Source organism: Hyaloscypha bicolor (assembly GCF_002865645.1).
Source record: "Hyaloscypha bicolor E unplaced genomic scaffold K444scaffold_39, whole genome shotgun sequence".
Lineage (NCBI taxonomy): Eukaryota > Fungi > Ascomycota > Leotiomycetes > Helotiales > Hyaloscyphaceae > Hyaloscypha > Hyaloscypha bicolor.
The window spans coordinates 298321-315679 of NW_020194541.1; the positions used below are offsets into that span (position 1 = coordinate 298321).

At 53.5% G+C, this 17359-nt stretch overlaps 2 protein-coding genes across 2 annotated transcripts; both read right to left on the reverse strand.

Moving 5' to 3' along the window:
- Nucleotides 1-2216: 2216 nt before the first annotated feature.
- K444DRAFT_650866 (polyketide synthetase) lies at nt 2217-14954 on the reverse strand (the record flags this gene model as incomplete). The annotated part of the gene is made up of 6 exons (XM_024885668.1): nt 2217-5549; nt 5643-7433; nt 7486-8189; nt 8259-10745; nt 10849-10898; nt 10935-14954. 6 exons carry the CDS (start codon nt 14952-14954, stop codon nt 2614-2616), a joined length of 11988 nt encoding a protein of 3995 aa, XP_024741117.1. The 3' UTR covers nt 2217-2613.
- Nucleotides 14955-16879: 1925 nt separating this feature from the next.
- On the reverse strand, nt 16880-17359 carry K444DRAFT_641010 (uncharacterized protein; the record flags this gene model as incomplete). The annotated part of the gene is made up of 1 exon (XM_024884553.1): nt 16880-17359. One exon carries the CDS (start codon nt 17357-17359, stop codon nt 16880-16882), a length of 480 nt encoding a protein of 159 aa, XP_024741118.1.

Below are 17359 nucleotides of genomic sequence, written 5' to 3' on the forward strand. Positions count from 1 at the left end.
TATAAATAAAACGGAATTTTTAATTCTAATAAGCTATAATTAATTATTATAAATTAAAAGCAAAAAAAGCTTTAATATTAGCTATTATATAATTCTTTTAATAAGAATTTATAATATTTCTAAATATTTACTTATTTAAATCTTTATTTTATACCCTTTTCTTATATTAGTTTCTTTCTTATATAAAGTTAACTAGTAATTGCCTCTAGCTTATTAATTCTTTTAATAAGTTAATTAATATATAAATAGAATTTCTAGTAGTATTTTATTTATTTATTAGCTATAATATAATATTTATTAATTAAATAATTTTATATAAATAATTTTATATAAGTAATTTTATATAGGCCTTATTTATTTTTAAGGTATTTATATTTATTTTAAATTTTAAGTTAGCTAGCTATTTCCTAATATCTTTTTCTAAAATAATATTATAATAGCTTTTCCGGTAATATAAATTTATAATATTAAAGTTCGGCCTTTTTATTTTATTATATTAGGGCCTTTTATCTAATATATTTATAATAGTAATACTTAATTCAGGGCTATTTATAATAGCTTTAAAAGAGATATTAGTTATAAAAGTAAATACTAAATAAATTCTTTTTATTTAATATTAGTAAATTATAATTAATTATTATTTTATTTAGTTTTAAGCTAATAGAAAATATAATTAATAGTAAAAATATAGCTATTATATATTAAAGCTATAATAAATCTAATACTTTAATTATTTTAAGAATTATATTAAAATATAAACTAAAAAATCGCGATTTTAATAAGATTAATAAAATAAATTATATATATAATAAATAATATTTTATATTTTTATTAATTCTATTATTAAAATACCTTTAAAAATTAATAAAAACTTTAAGAAAATTAGTAAGAAATTCTAAAGTATTAATAAAATATTAAAAAAAAACTAGTATAATACTTAAAAAAAAATCTTAAATAAAAGAAGCCTAATATTAATAAGAAATCTAATAAAAATAATAAAAATAATAAAGAAATAAAAAAACTAATAATAAAAAAAAAATAATAATAATAATGTAAAAAATACTAGTTAAAAAAAGAATAAGATTAATAATAAGATACTAATTATAATAGTTTCATATATTATATTAATAAGTAATTATTATAAAAAGTATTAATTTAAAATTAAACCTTAATAAAAGATTTTAAAGATTAAAAAAAGTAAATATCTTACTAATATTAATAAACTAATTAATAAGACTATTAAAAAAATTAAAAAGCTACTTAAAAAGTTTTATAAAAAGAGAATTATAAAGCTTAAAACTATAAAATTTAATAAGAAAATAGCCTAATTAGCTAATAAAGTAATATAAAATATTAAACTTTTTAAGTAATTAAAAAATATTATTAATAAGTTTAAAAAGATTAATAAGTAAATTAAATAGCTTAAAAATAATAAATTATTTTAAAAATCTAGTAAATCTAAGTCTAAAGCTAATACTTTAAATAAGAAAAAAAGTATTAAAACTAATTTATTAAAGCTTGCCCTAATAATTAATCTAGATTTATTATTTCTTATTATAAATTACTAATTATAATAGCTCTAATATTAATTATAATATATATGAAATTTTTAGATATTATTATTAATATTAGTATTAGTATAATTTAACTAATAAGTAAAGAAAATTAACTAAAATATATAAAAAATTAAATTATTTTAGTAAAATCAAAACTATATTTAAAATATAAGTAATTATAAATTTAAATAAAATAAAATATTAAATTATAGTTTTTTCTTTTTTCTAGTAATTATTTTATTTTCTAAATAAAAGTATTTAGATTTTTCTTATAAGAAGTAATATAATAAATAATATTACTATATAATTTATTAGACTAAATATTAGAAAATAGAACTAAAATATAAGACTAAGCTAAAGATGTAAATAATTTTCTTTCTTTTATTTTCTAGCTTAATATTTTTAATATATAAGATTTTTTAAACTTTAAGCCTTTAATTATTATATTAATCTCGCTATTATATTAAGCTAAAAATATATATTACTAATTAAATTCTATTTTTAAAAATCTTAAAAAGTCTTATTATCTAATTTTAAAGTATTAATAATTCGAAAAGTATATAAATAATATTATAATAAGTTTTATTTATATAATAATAAGTTATATTAAATTTTTTAAGTAAAACTATTAATAAATAAGCTATATTTTTATAATTAAATCTCACTGGAATACTTGCTTATATAGAATACTTGGATGCCCCGATTATAAGCAATTGCGTAATAAAAGGAAGAACCGACTATTACACTACCAAATAATGCACATAGTAGGCCTCCGTTCCAGCAGGCAGGCAGAGCGCTGTCACGTGTACACGTGCGTGCACGGACCTTACGTCAACAATGGAACCGACCTCAACACCTCCCAGTATCCGTACTTGATCACAAGATAGCTACTTTCGCATACGCGTGAAAATAAGTGACGAAGGATCCCCGCAGGTACCAAAACGCCAAGTTAACAAAACTAAGTCTATCTATCTACCAACCCTGCGCCATCGAATATACAAAAATCTTTTTTGCTTCGGCTCTCCAAACCAATGCCTCCCTCTAGGTACCTCGGTACCTAGTCCCCCTTGCGCAACAACAGCTTCTGTCCGATCAGCAGGCCACCACTCTCGTCCCCGTTGCGTAGAAACTCGCCTACCAGCGGATTCATGCCACTCCGCACAGCACCGTCCACCCACTCGCCCATGGGCAGCGACTCCAGGTCAGCACCCCCCTCGCCGTGCAGCAGGTCCCGGATGCTCTGCACCGGGATGACCTGGTCGCCCGCATGGTGCAGGTACTCGACGCGGGCGTCGACGTCGGCGACTCCCGGCGCCGCCTGCAGGACCGAGCGGCCGATGCCGCCGGCGGCATTCTCGAGAGACACGAGATCCACGTAGCCGGTCCAGCGGCTCGAGTCCGGGAGCGCTTTGATGAGGGACCCGTACTCCAGGACGTTGGACAGGACGTCGTCGCCTGCCTCGGCGCCCATGATGGCAGACGGCCGGTGGATGAAGACGGGCAGGCCGAGCTGCCGGCTCGCCTTCTCCAGGAACACCTCGCTGGCCCACTTGGACGCCGCGTAGCCGTCGGCGAGCCCGGCGCCGCCGGCCTGGTCGGGCGGGAAGCGCACGAGCGACTCGGGGGTCAGAGTCTCGGACTTGTTGAACTTACCCGCCGTGGCGGTCGACACGAAGTGGAACGGGATGCGGCGGGCGGACGCGAGCCGCATGAGCTCCTTGGTGGAGGAGAGGTTGGGGGCCTTGAGGGAGCGGTACGTCTTGAGGAAGGAGACGTCGGCGCCGTTGTGGATGATGGCGTCTGCCGAGCCCGAGATCGACTCCATCTCGTCTTCCGATAGTCCGCAGCGCGGAAGGGAAAGATCGCCCTTGTGCAGCACGACCTTGGGGGAGGTCGTAAACTCGGCCAGCTTGCTGGTGTCGCGGATGGCGATGCAGTGTATCTTGCCGACATCGGGGGATTTGACTAGGAGTCGGAGCAGGGAGCTGCCCAGGAGGCCTGTCGCGCCGCTGATCACCACGGTTTTGGGAGACGTGTGGTTTTGCACTGCCACTGCCGGCATTTGTTGTGTGCGGGTTTCGAGAAGGTCGTTGGGGATCGCCGTTTCGGCCTCCCAGTCGATCGCGGTGTCGGCACCTGACGAGAGATCCTGGATCATCGCTGCCATGGCGCCCAGTGTGCTGTTCTCAAACAGCTTTATCAGGGGGAGGCTGGCTTGGAATCTCTGATTGATGAGCTGTCGCAGCTCGATAAGCAGCAACGAGTTGCCCCCGACATGGAAAAAGTCCGAGGCGGCGTCGATGCGATGCACCTCCTGCACCTGTCGTGGCAGCGTGTCTCGCCAGACCTGAGCCAGTTTCGATTCCGTCTCTGTCAGCTCTCCTGTCGATTCGGGTTCCCGCGATATGCTGGGAACGGCAAGTCTCTGGAGGGCCCTCCTGTCGATTTTGCCTGATGCAGTTAGCGGCATTGAGGGGACGGGAATGATGGCCGCGGGGCGCATGTACTGCGGCAGGGGCAGCGAGGCGGCGAGCTTGCGGAGGAACTCGACCTCGTTCTCCGCCGAGGCGTCTGAGAGCGACATCGCCGCATGCGCAATGAGGAGGGCTGGTTCCCCACGAGGCGTGACCACCACCATCTTGACCCGTCCCTTGGCTGCGTCCAGGATGGACTGCTCGATATCCTGCAGTTCGATGCGCAGACCTCTGAGCTTGATCTGCGTGTCCCCCTCCATGCGACCAATGATCTCCAAGGTCCCATCCGGCCGGAGGACGCCCTTATCACCAGTTCGGTACATCCTGGTCCACCCGTGTTGAATAGCCACTGACGACGGCAGAGGGTCCGTCAAGAACTTCTTTCGCGACTCCTCGGCATTGTTGATATAGTCTATAGCCACACCTGCGCCGGCAATGCAGACTTCCCCGGACCACCCGACGGGCAGGACGCTGAGGTTCTGGTCCATGATATAGACACCGTAGTTCGGCAGGGTCCTACCGGCTGGAATATGCGGGCCATCGTGGTCTCCTCGGCTGAGATCCAGCTCGCTCGAAGACATGGAGCACTCGGTCGGGCCGTAGGCGTTGAAGAAGTGGAACTCGCGTCCGAAGCGGCCGCCGAGCTGACGGAAGCCCTGCAGCAGCTCTGGTGGGAACTTCTCACCACCGGCCGTGGCAAATGTCCAGTGCGTGCTCTGGGAGAGGCTGGTGGCGCCATGCCGGAGCCAGGCCAGATATTCGGACGGGGTTGCGCTGGTGTACGTGATATTCTCTTCCAGCACGATCTTGGCCACCGCAACGGGGTCTTTGCGGAAGGCCTCGGGAACAATGACGAGCGTTCCCCCGTTAGCCAGGGCCATGAAGGTCTGGTTCAGAGACATGTCAAAGCCCACGGAGCTCTGCTGCAAGACCGTCTCGCGTCCAAATCCATGCGTGTGCACCAGCGCCTCTACGTGGTTGCGCAAACTACCGTGGGATAAGACCACGCCCTTCGGGATCCCCGAGGTGCCACTGGTGAAGAGGACCGCCGCAGGGTCGCTTGCTCGGGCGGGAACTGGACGGCGGACTGGTGTTCCGTCCTGGAGACGGAGAACATCCAGAACGGTGACAGATGGTGAGAGCCCTAGATCTCCGGTCTTAGCAGCCGTCGTGGTGTTGGCGAGCAGCGCAAAGCACTTGGACTCTTGGATCATGACGCGGAGCCTCGCTGGTGGGATGTTGCAGTCCAGGGGCGCGACGACGGCGCCGACCCGCAGGATGGCAAGCAGGGAAAACACAAAGTGGGGAGACGGCTCCTGGAAGACCGCCACGACCGATCCTGGCTTCGTGTTTGCCCTGAGAAGGGCGGACGAGATCCTTTCGACCTGGTTATCGAGCTGTTGGTATGTCCACGATTTGCCGTTGCAGTCTCTGAGCGAGACCTCGTTCGGGTGCTTGGCAATCATCTCGTCGACGCGGGGCACCAGAGTCTCGGGCCACTTGGAAAGCATGCTGGGGCCTGCAACATTGTGAGTAAGGTGAGTACTTCATCAGGGTCTGGGCTAAGGTCATAGACGCAGATAGGTGTCTTGGAAGATATAGGGGGCCTTACCCTTCCCAAGCTGGATTGCATTGCTGACATCCTGGCTTGAGAACAATGACACCTGCTGGAGCTGCTGCTTGCAAGACCGAGACAAGTCGCCCAGTAGGGCGAAGTACATGTCCAGCAACCGAGATGCATCGCTGTCAGAGTACAGGCTCCGCTGAACCATGAAGGTGACGCGAGTTTCGCCTCCCGGGTTCTCGATGATGTCCAGGGATATGTCATAGCCGGATTTCGGAAGCTCCATCTCCTTGACTTCCAAGTCGGCATTGTCGAACCGTCGCTTCTCGCTGACGCCCTGGCGGTAGTTGATGAATGCCTGGAAAAGGGGACTAATGGCCGTCGACCTCTCGCAGCTCACGTTGTCGAGCAGCATATCGAATGGCAGTCTCGAGTTGGACATTGCAAGATAGGCTTTCTTGCGTGTGTCCTCAAGCACCTTCTCGAACGACTGCTGGCTGTCCAGACGGAACCTGAGCGGCAGCAGGTTCAGATACATGCCGATGCTCCTGGCGACTCGGTCGTCCCAGCGGTTGGCGTCGGCCATGCCGATGCAGACGTCACTGTCGCCGAAGATCTTGAACAGGAGTACTTGCAGCACGCCCAGGTGGAAGTGGAACACGTTGGCCTTCTGCTTGCCACACGCGTCCTGGATCTGCCTCGCGAGCTGGGAGCCGATGGCACGGCTCACCGAGTTGTGCGCGTACGCTGCGAGAGGGGTGCGCTTCGTCGCCGCCGAGAATGGGAGCAGAGGGAGTGGCGAAGGCGGCTCCGCGAATTCCGTCTTCCAGTACTCAATCTCCCCCTGCATAGCGCCCGATGCCAAGTCCTCGCGCAGCTTCTCAGAGTAGGCCGAGTACTGGTATGCCGGTTTGGTGACAAGGTCTTGACCGTTGTAGGCTTTCTGCAGGTCGTCCAGGAGGACCTCCAAGCTGATGCCATCCATGATGATGTGATGGGCCCCGACAAGGAGATAGCTCTTGGTCGGCGTCAGGACGAGGAGGACGATGCGCATGCATTCGCCGTGTTCGATACCATAGACGTGGTTCTTGAGGCTTTCGAATTCGTGTGCCACGCGTGATTCGTCGGCGAGGGGCGCCGTTTCTAGGCGCAGATACGACGTTCCCGAGATGGCCTGCACGGCCCTCTGGTTCTCGTCCACGAAGAACGAGGTCCGGAAAGACTCATGGCGCGCCGCCACCTTCTGGACTGCGCTCTCGAGACTGCCGAGCCTGACAGAGCCGTTGATCATGAGACATATGGTGCTGTTTGCCATCGTCTGGTCGTCCATCAGGTGCTTCTGGAACCAGAACCGGGATTGGCCAGGGGATATCGGCAGAACCTTGTCGAAGTACGGTGTGGAGACCTCTTTGGAGTCTGCCACGGAGGCAGAGGTGGCAGACGAGACCTCCCGCTTGTCCTGGTCGTCGCCCGAGTCACTTGGGCGGGACGAGTTCTCGCTGGTCTGTGGGGTTTCCGACGAAGGAGCAGTATCCGGGATCACCTGCGGAGTCGGATCAGACTTCGCTGCTTCGGGACTCGGCGAGGGGCCGTTTTGACCGGGCGTCTGGCGAGCAGGCATGTTCGTCACGGCGTGCTCGAGCAGCTCTCCGACCAGGCCACCAGACAAGATCTTGAACACGGGGATTTCGGTCTCGAGCTCCTTCAGGAACCAGGAGCGGATCTCCACAGCGACCAAGGAGTCGACACCGAGATCGTCGATTCTCGATGCCAGAACCTGGGACGCCTCCTTGTCGGCTGGAATCTGAAGCATGACACGGAGCTTACGGATGAGGGCGTCTATACAAGGTCAGTTATGTTCTAGAGTGCCCGCCAGGGCAGATACGCTCACCTTGCACAATATCGTGAAGCTCTTCCTCCGTGGCGGCCTCGGCCAGTCGGCTTTTGAGAGACTCTTCAGCCGCTCTCTTGGTCGCCTTCTTGTCGCCTCCGTAATCGCCCTGCAGGCAGTGTGAGAACCGGGGGAACTTGGGCCAGCGGGTCGTGATCTCGTCCATTCCCGACGTCCTCAATGCCGTCATGATCTCGGGATTCCGCCCAGACAGCGGGTGGGACGCCAGGACGGCCTCGCCAAAGCAGAGGTGGAACTCTCTCTCGGAGAGTAGTAGGAAGCCGACCTTGCGGGAGGCCTCGTGTACGGCTCCTATGAACTTTCCACGGTTGATGTATCCCACGCCCATGACGGCGCCGATGTGGAGAACCGACGCGGCTAGTCCTTGGCTGCGCCGCTTGTTGGCCAGCGCCGTCATGAACGAGTTGGCGGCGCTGTAGGCGGCCTGTCCACGGTTTCCGGCGATGGTCACGGCCGAGGAGAAAAAGACAAAGAAATCCAGCGCGTCTGCACGGAAGATCTCGTCCAGGTAGATGGCTCCGTCGACCTTGGGCCCCAAGACCTTGGTCATCTTCTCGAGCGGCATCTCGGCAAACGCGACGTCGTCGAGAACCATGGCGCCGTGAGCGACGCCCGCAATGGGCGGGAAGGTCTGGCGTATGTGGTCTACGAGCGAACAAAGAGCTCCCTTATCGGTGATATCACTTTTTTATTCACATCTTGTCAGTTTACTGTAGATATACTCTTGTTTTTCTTTGGTCCGGGAAACTCACTTTGTAAAGACTTCCACCCTCACCCCAGCCTCTGTCATGAGGTCCAACCACCTGGCATCCACCTTTGGGTTGCGGCTTGTGAGCACGATGTATCGCGCTCCGTGAGACGCCATCCAGATGCAGGTGGACTGCGCCAAGTCGCTCGTCAGCCCAAACATGATGTATGTCTTGTCGCTCTGGAAGCCGACGAGGCCGTCGACGGTGGAAACCTGTACGGGAACTGTTGCCGGAGAGCCGCTGCTCCAGTCCAAGATGGCCGGTGCGACCGCGTCGACTTCAGATCCACCGACCAGCTTGTCCAACTTGATGGACGGCAAGGAACCCGAGTCCCCGGAAAGGGCGATGTTTTTCAATGCCCACTGCACCGCGCTGTTGAGCCTCGTGCGTGGAGTGGCGACGATGAGATTTCGAGCGTGCTGTAGCTCCTGTATCCCCGCAGGTGTCGTCCGAAGGCACGAGTCGGGCAGGGAGGAGGCTATCATTGCTCCCAGCCGCCTGTCGTGGGCATCCTCGGAGGCGTTGATAAACACAGTGACGCCGGGAGGCAGCAAAGACCGGATCTCTCTTTTATGAGCGTAGGGGCTCATTGCGATCCACGGGCCATCCGTGGCTGGTGCAGACGAGGTGCTGAAGAAGACGGTCACGTTCAGGAGGGACGCAGCCTCGACAATGCTGGATGCCATCTCGCGGGAGGGCTCATGGAAGAGCACCGTCGAGTCCCTCCGGCAGACGGACAGCATGTTCTCGACACGCAGCAGATTGTCCAGCTGGGCTAGGAATTTGGACTCGCTGCCCGCAGGCACTTGGACCTCGGCCACGTTCTCCAGATCGACCAATGCGTACGAGCCGTTGTTAGACGCAATGGCTACCACGGACTTTGTCGTTGCCACGCTGGTACCCAGGACTAGGTAGGACGGCTGGAGAGGCATTGCGAGCACGGGCGTCAAGAGCGAGTGGCTGACCTTGATCACAACGTCCAAATATTCGGCCGCAGCTTGCGAGTTGGACATTCTGGCTCGGAGTGAGGCATTATGAACGAGAGCCGGCTTGGAGAAACCGAGCGAGAGGTTGAGCGGGGTAGTCTGCGGGTCTATGGTCTCGTATATAGTTCGCCTGGACGCGTTGTACCGGTCGTTGGAGGCACTGTCGTGATAAACGCGAGAAACCATGAGCTCCCCGTTCTCGATGGCGAGCTCCTGCTCCTGTGTCCACAATATCTTGTCGATGCTGCCGTCCTTCTCCCACATAGCGCCGTAGCGCAGACGGAGGAGCGATTCCAGAAGCTGTCGCGCATCGGGCTTGGCGCCGCTGTCCAGGTCGAGGACTTGCGTGACCAGGTCGGGGTTCTCCAGCAGTACCGTCCGAATGAGGCCGACCGACATGTTCATGTACGGCTCCTCGAGCCTGCATCCCTGCGTGATCCAGAGGAGGGTTCCGTGCGTCTCGAACAGCCGCTGCATCCCCTTGAGCGTCTGTTCCGAGAGGTCACGGAAGACGGGCTCGTCCAGCTCCGTCAGGCACAGGATCGCGCTGCTAGGCGAGGTCTTGGCAGCAACCATGTCTCCGAGCGTCGTGAAAACGCTATGCTTCACCCCGAACGGCTGGATCAGCCGAACGATTTGGCTGATGAGCTGGCTCGTTCCCAGTTTCTGGCCGCCGATGAGCACCAAGTCCAATTCCTCGCCGGCTGCCTGGATGGCGGGCGCCGAGAGTGGCTCGCGGAGCGACATGAAGCGGTCGTCGACGGCTTGCGTGGCCATGATGCTCAGAGTGAAGGGCAAGGGGTCGAGCTGGGGGGTGGCCGTGTCGACGCCCGAGAAGCCGCACTCGAGGAGCAGCTTGTGCCACTCGAGCTCCGACACGCACGGCGACAGCTTCCTCCCGTCGTCCTTTCCGAGCCACCAGCCTGGGGTTGCAGACATCAGAAACCCAGTTCGGGTCAAGTGGTTGTTGGTGACTTCCTGCATGACCAGGTAGCCCCCCGGCTTCAAGAGCCGGCGCGCATTAGTCAGGGTCCGGCGGAGATTAGTAGTCGCGTGGAGGACCAGCGAGGCGACCACCAGGTCGTACGAGTGTTCTTCGTATCCCTGTGCCAGGACGTCCTTCTCGCAGTCCAGCGGCTTGAAGATCATCTTGTCGCCGAGGGCGTGGAAGACTTCCTGGGCGGTCTCGAAGAAGCTCGTCGAGATGTCGGTGAAGGTGTACGAGTCGAACGAACGGCAAATCTCGCTCATGATGAGCTTGGTCGCTCCGCCGGTGCCCGCGCCGATCTCGAGGATCTTCATGCGAGGGTGCCGATGCACGAGCTGCTTCACGGTCCGGGCGAGGAAGGTGCTGAACTCTCGCAAGCCCAGGCCGACCTCGTAGAAGCGATTCAGCAGACCACCCTTGGTCATGTGCTCGAGAATTGTCGTCTCGCCCCTGAGGACAGCCGGAATATTGTCACCCACTGCGAGGGCGAGCTGGAGCTCTGTCTTGTCCGCGAATCTGTGTGACAGTCAGCATCCCTGGTGACGCAGAATGGAGAGACGAGAGAAAGCAAGCAATGGAAGGGAAGGACCGCCGTGGGACGAAGGACGGGGCGGCTTACTTGGCTTTCAAGGCCGCGATGTCCTCAGGGGTATCATACAGCCACTTCCTCTGGGAATGCGGTCTCGTCCCAGTGGTGGCAATGACGTCCTCGTAGGACTCAAAGAGACACTTGAAGTGCCACTCGAGGTTCATGGTCTCTCGGACGCTCTTCGGGAAGAGGGCGGTGATGCGCTGCATGTAATCGATGACAATCCTCTCCATGGCCTCGGCAAACTCGTAGTCATCGGTGGTGGCCCTGTAGCCGCCCATGGCCACCTCGCAGTTCGGGTTGAGTAGCGCCCACCGGTGCTCGGTGAAAAACTTCTTGTCCGCATCCGCCGTGGTCTCGGCAAAGACGACGACCTGAACGCCCTCCATCTGGACCAGGCCGGCTCCGTCATGGGTGTAGATATCGACGTCGCCCTGGAGTTGCTTCGAGGTCAGAGGGTTCTCGGTCAGGTGCGCGCAGGACGTCACACTGCTCTCGGGCTGGAGATTCTGCTCGCAGAGCCCGACGTTGACGCGGAAGCTCTTGATTCCGGTGGGGACGTGCAGCTGTTCGAGACTGCCGTCGCCCGGGAAGCAATAGGCCAAGAAGATGCCCTGTAGTGCCGTGTCCAGCATGGCCGGGTGGAGCAGCATCTGCACCGGCTCATCATCCTGTGGAGGCACCGCGATCGTCGAAGACGAGTAGTCGAGCTTCCTCTGAAGCGAAGAGAGCGTCCGGAAGTGTTCGCTATAACCGTAGCCAATGGGCTCCAGAAGGGAGTAGAACAGGTCCTCTGGAACGGCTGAGAGGTTGGGAGGATCGTCGTTTCGGGACGGCAGCCATCGCGCATGCGTTTCGCCTGTCGTGACGCGGAGTTTCCCGGCCGCATGGGTGGACAGGCGTTCCGCCTCGACCTTGGCGGATGCGTGATAGGAGAAGGAGGCGAGATAGCTGTTGTCGCCCTCCTTGGCTATGCCATGCAGCGTAAAGAGAGTCTCGATGCCAGCATCGTTGTCTCCAAAGACGAGCGGTTTCCCGATGCTAAAGTCCTGGATCTCGATCACGGCGATGTTCTTGTCGGGTACCAGGCGCCTGGCGGCCTCGACCGCGGTGGCAATGTAGGCCGTCGCCGGATAGACGACCTGTCCCTGAAGCTGGTGGCCGCGGACCCATGGCATCTCGCTCAGCTTGAGCAGGTTCTTCCAGCGCATCTCGTCCTCCGTGACATCTGTCGTCCTCGCGCCGAGCAGTGGATGCGGGGGGTTGTTGGCGATGGCCTTGGCTCTGGACGTGCGAGACTCGTGCCAGTAGAGCCTCTCATGGTCCCAGTGGTATGTGGGGAGGTCTTTGAGGAGGCCCCGGCTGTGGCTGTGCGCGCCGGATGCCGTCGAGTCCACCGTGCGGAAGTCGACTGTCGCGGGAGAAAAGCGGGACCAGAGGTCGCCAAGAGCATTGCAGAACGCATCGACGTCGTCCTTTCCACGGTGCAACAGGCCCACATAGGGCACTGCCTCCCCGTCGCTGCTCCCCCGAAGCGTCTCTAGGACGGGCCCCTTGAGTGCCGCATGGGGACCGATCTCGATGGCCATGTCGAATGGGCCGTGTGCAGCAGCGGCAGCCTGGACGGCCTGAGAAAAGAGCACGGGCCGGAGCAGGTTGTTCACCCAGTACGGCCCGGAGAGATCGCGATCTCCCTCCATGTTGCCGCGCATTTCCGTGTCCTCGTAGGTGCTGGAGTGCCACACAGCGTCCCCCGTCGCGTGTCGAGGCTGGATCTTGCAGCCTCGGAGTGCGTCGAGGAACGCGGCTGCCACTGGCTTCATGTGCGGCGAGTGATATGCCTTGTCGACCTTGACGACTCTTGTAAACTTGCCCTCGTCTTGGAGGATCTCCCTCGCCTGCTCGATGGCGTCGCGGTCACCCGAAAGAGTGACGCCCGTGGGCGAGTTGTACGCGCCGACACACAGACGACCCTTGAACATGGGCAGGTCGCAGAGCGCGTTGGCGTCCTCTGGAGATGCGCCAGCGGCCATCATGGCTCCAGGCTTGTCGGACGTGCAGAGGGTCGAATAGTAGCCCCGGTAGTAGGCGACCTTGACCGCCTCGACTCGGGTGATGTAGCCCTTGGCGTACGCTGCGGCAAGCTCCCCGGATGAGTGGCCGACAATCGCCTGGAAGCTGACGCCTGCGCTGCGGAGGAGATCACACAGGACGATCTGGATCGTGGTACTGAGAGGCTGTGCGTACGCGGCTTCGGCGACGCGAGACTTGGAAGCATCGCAGGTGAGCTGTTCCACAAGCGTCCAGTCGGGGCGCTCTGGCGTGGGCAGACACTGGAGCTCCCGATCGAGGTCCTCGACTATCTTTCTGACATACGGGCTCTTCATCAAGGCTCGACCCATGGTGGGCCACTGTGCGCCCTGGCCGGTGAACACGCCCAGGATGCGAATTGGGCGCGAGAGCTCTTTTGCGCGCGTGCCGAGGCTGGAGCCACTGTTTCGCTCCGACTGTGCCGCCAGGAGGTTGTCAATCTTGGCCCGGAGGTCGGCCGCCGACCCCGCCGGGATGCTGGCGCGAACGGCGTGGTGAGATCTCCGAGCATACAGCGTGTAGGCGAGATCACCGAGATCGAGATTCGGGTGAGATGCAAGGTATTCCGAGTAGTTGGACAGGACCCCTCTCAGGGCACTTCCAGAAGCCGCTGAGAAGTTGAACGGCGCGAACTGCGGAGCAGGAACAAGCTTGCTGTCCCGTGAGGAGGTGGGAGGCACAAAGTTTTCGACAATGACATGCGAGTTCGTGCCTCCAAAGCCGAAACTGTTGATACTGGCACGGCGTGGAACGCCATCCGCGAGGGCCGGCCATGGCTTGGGGCTCGTTGCGATCTCCAGATGGGTGTAGAACGGCGCGATGTTGGGATGAAGCTTGTTGAAGAGCAGGTTGGGCGGGATGACGCCGTGTTGAACTGCGAGAGAGGCTTTGAGAAGGCCAGCCAGACCCGCGGTGCCCTCGGTATGACCGATCACGGTTTTGATGGAACCAACGTAGAGCGGGTCGCGGGCGCCGGCGCCGTGAGGGGACACCCGGTCGCCGTCGCCGGGCCGGAAGAAGGCTTTGCTGATAGCCTCGGCCTCCTTGGGATCACCTGCCGGAGTTCCGGTTCCGTGCGCTTCAAAGTACTGGCAGCGCTGACTGGGGTCCCTTAGATCCAGTCCGGCCTTTGCGTACGTCTCCTCGATGAGCTGGGCTTGTGCGGTGACGCTCGGCATAGTGATTCCCTTAGTCCGACCATCCTGGTTGACTCCAGTCTCTCGAATGATGCACTCGATCTTGTCTCCGTCTGCGAGCGCAGTGCTGAGACGCTTCAAGATCACCGCAGCGACTCCCTCGCCGCGCGCGTACCCGGCCGCGTCGGCATCCCACATGCGAGACCGGCTATCCGCCGACAGCATGTGCAGCGAGCTCTCGGCAATGTACTGCCCCGGCCCCAGGATCATGTTGGTTCCCGCCGCGACGGCCACATCCGAGTCGCCGCTTCGCAGCAGCTGGACTGCCTGGTGGACCGCGACCAGGCTGGAAGAACAAGCGGTATCGATCGTCATACAGGGTCCATGCCAGTCAAAGAAGTAGGAAATGCGGTTCGACACGATGCTCCGGGCGGTTCCCGTCGGAGAATAGGTTGGCACAGTGTCGATGTCGCTGTTCAGATGGTCGAGGTAGTCGGCACACATAAGTCCGACGTAGACTCCGGTACGAGAACCCGCCAAAGATTCGAGCGGGATTCCCGCCGCCTCAAGCGACTCGTAGACCACCTCCATCAGCAGACGCTGCTGGGGGTCGATGGCGGCCACCTCGACGGGTTTGATGTTGAAGAAGCCCGCGTCGAAGTGGCGGTGGTCTTCGTCGAGGAAATACGACTCCTTGACATGTGAGGTTGCGTGATGGGTCGGCTCCGGATGATAGTAATTGTCGACATTGAAGCGAGTCTCCGGAATGCGCTTGAGCACATCGCGCGGCTTGAGCAGAAACCCCCAGAGCTTGGATGGGCTGCTCGAAGAGCCGGGGAAGCGCATGCCGCTGCCAACGACGGCGATGGGCTCTCCCTTGCCAGGCGGAGCGGTGTGATGGGCGGTCATGGTGAATGAGAGATGGTGGTATAGTCTGAAACTTGGTGTTAAAACTTGATGGTCACAGCCCAATGGAGAAGACGCGACCGTGGAGAAGGACAAGGCAATGATGATATCAACAATTAAGACACATGCCTATTTCCATACTTCACCATCGTCGGGGCAATTGCTCGATTGGCTCCTTTCTAATCAACTACCTACCAACCTGGAACTTACAACTAGTAACGAGAACCCAAACGCCTCACCGAAACTTCCATACCCTGGCTGTCTTCCATTTCGGCTTCCAGCACAAGCACGAGCACACAAGAGCATTCGAAGTCAACATGTGGCTTAAGTAACAAGTTCGGGCTCGGAGCTGGACTCGGGTGAGAACTGACCGAGAGATTCGGGGCTCCGAAGGAATAGAGTTGGAAACACGGGACTCGGAACGGAAGATGATCGGGCGAAGAAGCTGAGTCCTGATCACGCACGCCCTCATCAAGTAACTTCGGGACTTTTTCTATCGATTATGGCAGCCGAACCCCCGAACAGGATGCTTTGCCACACGAACTCGGGAATTATTAATAGTCGCTAAAGCACGTCAGCTTCAGGAGGAGGTGGAAAGAACCGAAATCATGCCACAAGAAATATCAGAAGCGGTTGGGCTGACCATCCGTCCGACCCCCATTCAATTCTATAATACCTAGTCCCCGAAAATATGCTTGGAAGGTAGTCCCCGTAGCCATCCCTTTCAGATATCATCGCCCACCAACAGGTCGGCCGAGCGAGGTCATCTCTCGGACAAAAATCAACATTTCTTCGGGCCCATAGAGACAAGAGTACCTTGCCTACCTGCTTCAGCCACGGTAAGTTCCATCGGGCAATGACACCAGTTTCCCTGGGGCAGTGTGTTCAGAGTCCTAACCGTCCTTCCCAAGAGCGTCTCGCACTTCCCTCTCGAAACCATGTCGGCGCGCGTGAGTGACGTCTTGAGCATGGTGTTGCTCGGCTTCAACGTCCTCTGCATCCAAGCCCACATGACCGACAGGTTCACGCCGGGCTTCTCCAGAAACCTTGCGGAGAAGCTGCCACAGCACAACAAGGTCCTCTTCCGGTGGGCGGGCGTCTCGGACTCGACACTGAGGGCTTTCTTCATCAGCCTCAATCTACTCTTCGCGGTCTTGCTCGCGATACCGAGCTACCGGACGCTCGGGCTGAAGATTGCTGTCGGCGGGTGCTGCATTGGGTTTTACTCGGACTTGAAGTTGGGGGAGAGCCCGATCCCGCACCTCATTCTGTTCGGGTTGATCGGCGGTGCGCTGTATCTGGCATAGACAATGTCCTTGATGAGGTCTATGACCGGGGCACTGGGATATGTGCTGTGTGATGCTCGGGCCTAGGTGAGCGGGCCTGGTAAATCACAGCCACGCTCATGTAATTACCTTAGTGTTCCCATTAGGCATCTTGGTGATAAATCAACGTCTCCTAGCCTGTCATCGCTGCATCAGCTACCATGATTTTTTCTTTTTCTTCCAAGAGTATCCCGTTGCGCTGCTTTGCCCGTGTCACGGCCTGGACAAGCTGTGGGAATAGAATGTGGTGTATATTGGTATGTTTGTAAGGAATGATGCTGCCCTAAGAGCGGGGAAGAAGCTATATATATATCTGTGTATGGCCTGTGCGCAGCACGTGACAGCCCGTGTGGTCGATAGACCCGCAAGCCCTATCGGGCCGTAAGTGAAGACCTAGCTACCAAGGACGGGGCATGCGGAACTTCACTTGCTCCTTGAGGTTTTTATTGCGATTCTAGCTTGAGTTGAGCGGGGTTGTTGACCAGCTGCTACTCTGTCGTCTCTTTCGTCGTGATTACGGCCAGCTATGAGCTCACACTCGGCATCCAATCCATTCGCTGCACCGCTCCTCCTCCTCCTCCTCCTAATCATTATAATCATCCATCACAGTGCCTTCAGCGCGGCGATGATGAAGCACAGCCAAGCCGGCAAGTCCGTAGTCAACGCCCGAACCCAATTCATCCTAAGCCAAGCCTCCATCGAACTGACAACATTCCCCTTCGGAACGCCGTTCTCAATAGCTGCTATCCGGCGCAGAGCCATCGGAACAAAGAACATGTGTGCAATGCTGAAAAACAGACCCCATTGGTACCACGTTGTCGAGACAGGTTGATCCGCAGGGACGAGCAGGTTGAGAATGCCCAGAATGTAGTTGACGGGGTAGAATATGATCAGGACCCAGCGCCAGCGATGGCCGCCCCTGGTCCACCAGGCGGGCAGGGTGGAGTTTGCCAGTGTGCGGATGGAGGGCGTGACCCAAGTTCCGAAGATCAGATGCTCGTCGAGGGCGAACATGAGAACCATGGAGGAGCAGAGCGCCGGGCTGAGGCGGAGAAGCCGGATGGAACTTGCGGCGAGGGCCAT